Here is a 3,348-nt window from a genome sequence, read left to right on the forward strand (position 1 = left end):
CATAAAAGTGACACACACACATAAAGTTAGGTGATACAATGTAATCTGACAGGATTTCACTGTATCACCTCAGATTTGAAACAGTATCACCTCAGATCATCCTACACTGCCCTGCCTGCCCTTTTTGCTGTAATTTCTGCCAATAATTTTTTTTTTTTTACCATGGCATCAAAGCGTCACTTTAGCATCTCCAAAGCGGGTTTGGATCAGATGAGTGACAGCGGCAGCGACACAGAGCCCCTCGCAGAATTGAGCACCAGCGATAGCGATTCGTGGCAAGATTCGTCATCCGACTCTGACACCGACCAGAGAAGTGGCGACAGCGACGATTCTGCACCCGAGCTCAGTGATGTGCGCACTTGGTGCCCTATTGATTGCGGTACCGCCGCCAAGATTTCCGTTTACTGGATCACCTGGGATGAAGGTAGACATTGAGCACAATGATCCTTTGGCGTACCTAAAATTATTTCTCACAGATGACGTCATTGAAAAGATTGTCATGGAGACAAATCGCTACAACGAGCAGCAATCCGCTACTCTGCATAGCAAGTTTTCCAGGAATAGAAAATGGGAACCGGTGACTAAAGAGGACATCTGGAAGTTTCTGGGGCTAATACTTCTTCAGGGGGTGGTGGGGAAACCCCTGCAGAAATGGTACTGGACTACCAATAAATTGCTGGCAACCCCATTTTTTGGCACCATCATGTCCGAGTACCGATTTCCCTCATAATGAAGAATTTGCACTTCACCAACAACGAGGAATTTGATGAAGCCACACATCCAGCGCCAAAACTCAAGAAGATCTGGGAAGTATACCAAATTATCCTAAAAAATTTCCAGCAGGCCTATTTGCCAGATAGAGACATCAGCATTGATGAAAGTCTGATGGCTTACAAGGGACGCCTCAGCTGGATTCAATACATCGCATCCAAGAGAGCACGGTTTGGAATAAAATCCTATATGCTCTGCGAGTCTGCCACTGTCTATATATGGAATTCCGTCATATACACCGGTAAAGGAACACAATTGAACCCAAGGTACAGCGGCTATGGGATGGCAACGTCATCAGTCCTTACACTGCTTGAGCCATTGCTGAATCAGGGGTATTGTGTGACAACGGACAACTTTTACACATCGCCTGAGCTGTACGAGTTTCTGCTAAAACACAAGACTGATGGATATGGAACCGTTAGGGCCAACCGACGTGACCTGGGATCTATGTTTGCCAAGAAAAAAATGAAAACAGGAGAAATGATGGCAATGTGTTGGCGTGACAAAAAAGATGTGTGCCTAATGAGTACAGTGCATAACACCTCCACTGCCATGGTCCACACAAGAGGTGGGAAAGATGTCATGAAGCCACAACTTGTGATTGACTACAACAACACCATGGGAGGAGTCGATAGAGCCGATCAGTCGATGACATTTTATCCGGCTATGCGGGAACAACAAAAAAAATATTACAAAAAAATCTTCAGGCATCTCCTGGAACAATGCCTCTGGAATGCCAATATACTGCACAGAGGAAAGAGTGACAAGCCTCTTGTTCATTCTGACTTTATCTGGAAGGTGGCGGAGCGGATTTTTGTGAACTACCAAACGCCATCAGTGGCCGTAAACAGATCTGGATGTCGTGCTGTTGACGTTGTCAATCCAGAACGCCTGACTGGTCGTCACTTTATGGATTACATCCCGCCAACCGCAAAAAAGGCAGCAACTACAAGGATGTGCATAGTTTGCTGCTCAAAGCGAGATGAAAATGGAAAGAAAATCCGAAAGGAAACCAGGTTCCATTGCCCTGATTGTGATGTCGGTCTATGTTCAGTCCCATGTTTCAAAATTTACCACACCCAGGATGTTTACTGAATTTTCTTTGTTTGACAAATGTCATTATTTATTACATTATTGAATAAAATTATATTATTTATTAGATTATAATTCATAATTTTATGTTTCGAACTTTATCACATCTGAGAGTACTTTTGGTCAGGTTTAAGTAAGTAATTACTGGCCTACAATACATAACACCAAATTTCCATGCAAAAAAATGGTACCGCTTTTGGTACAAAATTCCTGACATAATCATACCGCCAGGGAGGTTAACATGCAGATTTTTCTCCAAAACCTTCTCCCCTGCAGAGAGAAATTATACCATCGGAGATTGCGAGCTCTTGGCCATTAAGTTGGCATTAGAAGAATGGCATCACCTCTTGGAAGGCTCTGTACATCCGCTTACTATCTATTCCAACCACAATAACTTGCTCTATCTCCAGTCTGCCTATCGTCTCAACCCCCGACAGGCTCATTTGTCTCTGTCTTTCTACTTCCACTTCTGTCCTGCAGAGAAGAATCTTTGTGCTGACACTTTGTCCAGAACATATTATTTCCCCTGATCGTCTCATCTCAGCAGCGCCAGCATGTGTTCAGCACTTGCCACTAGGGATGACTTATGTACCTCCCCATTTAAGACTCCGAGTCCTGAAATGGGGTCATTCCTCTCTGTTGGCCGTTCATGCTGGAATTCGTAAGTCCATACTTGGTGGTGGTCCACTCTAAACAGGATGTCGTTGATTTTGTCCGAACTTGCCAGTTCCAGAGCAACCCTGGACCGATCTTGCAATGGACTTTGTTACTGATCTTCCCTTTTCTGGAGGAAATACAGTGGTCCCTCAACATACGATGGTAATCTATTCCAAACGGACCCTCGTTTGTTGAAACCATCGTATGTTGAGGGATCCATATAGGACAGTGGTCTACAACCTGCGGACCTCCAGATGTTGCAAAACTACAACACCCAGCACGTCGCTATCACGTCGCTACGCATGCCGCTCCTATTGGATGATGGGACAGCGTGCCCAGTGACGTGATGACAACGATGGAGAGCGCCGACAATGCAGGGGATCCCGAAGAGGATGCGCCGGAGCCCCGAGGACAGGTAAGTGATCGTCAGCGGACCACAGGGGGAACCATAAACGGCTATCCGGTGACAGCTGAAGAAGTCTGCGCTGCCGGATAGCTGTTTATTCGATGACCCCAACATACAAAAGCATCGTATGTTGATGCTGCCTTCAACATGCGATGGCCTCTGAGAGGCCATCGTATGTTGAAATGATCATATGTCAGGGCCATCATAGGCCATCACTGTATGGTCATTTGGGTTGTTGTGAATCGATTCTCTAAAATGGCTCATTTTGTGCCATTACCGGGATTACCCTCTGCACCACAACTTGCCAAGTTGTCCCTCTGCCATATTTTCTGCCTGCGTAGATTGCCCTCCCATATTGTCTCCGACCGAGGAGTCCAATTTGTCTCTAAGTTTTGGATAGCCCTCTGTTCACGCCTTCAAGT

At 45.5% G+C, this 3,348-nt stretch overlaps 1 protein-coding gene across 1 annotated transcript; it reads left to right on the plus strand.

Annotated features, from left to right (window-relative positions):
- Window positions 1-729: 729 nt before the first annotated feature.
- On the plus strand, window positions 730-1,866 carry LOC130291905 (piggyBac transposable element-derived protein 4-like). Its single transcript, XM_056541339.1, has one exon. It carries the CDS (start codon window positions 730-732, stop codon window positions 1,864-1,866), a length of 1,137 nt encoding a protein of 378 aa, XP_056397314.1.
- The last annotated feature ends 1,482 nt before the right edge of the window (window positions 1,867-3,348 follow it).

This window comes from Hyla sarda, chromosome 9 (assembly GCF_029499605.1).
Source record: "Hyla sarda isolate aHylSar1 chromosome 9, aHylSar1.hap1, whole genome shotgun sequence".
Classification (NCBI taxonomy): domain Eukaryota; kingdom Metazoa; phylum Chordata; class Amphibia; order Anura; family Hylidae; genus Hyla; species Hyla sarda.

What these genes read in the sequence shown, in the direction of transcription:
- LOC130291905 (XM_056541339.1), top strand. Translation starts at nt 730, where the DNA reads ATGAAGAATTTGCACTTCACCAACAACGAGGAATTTGATGAAGCCACA.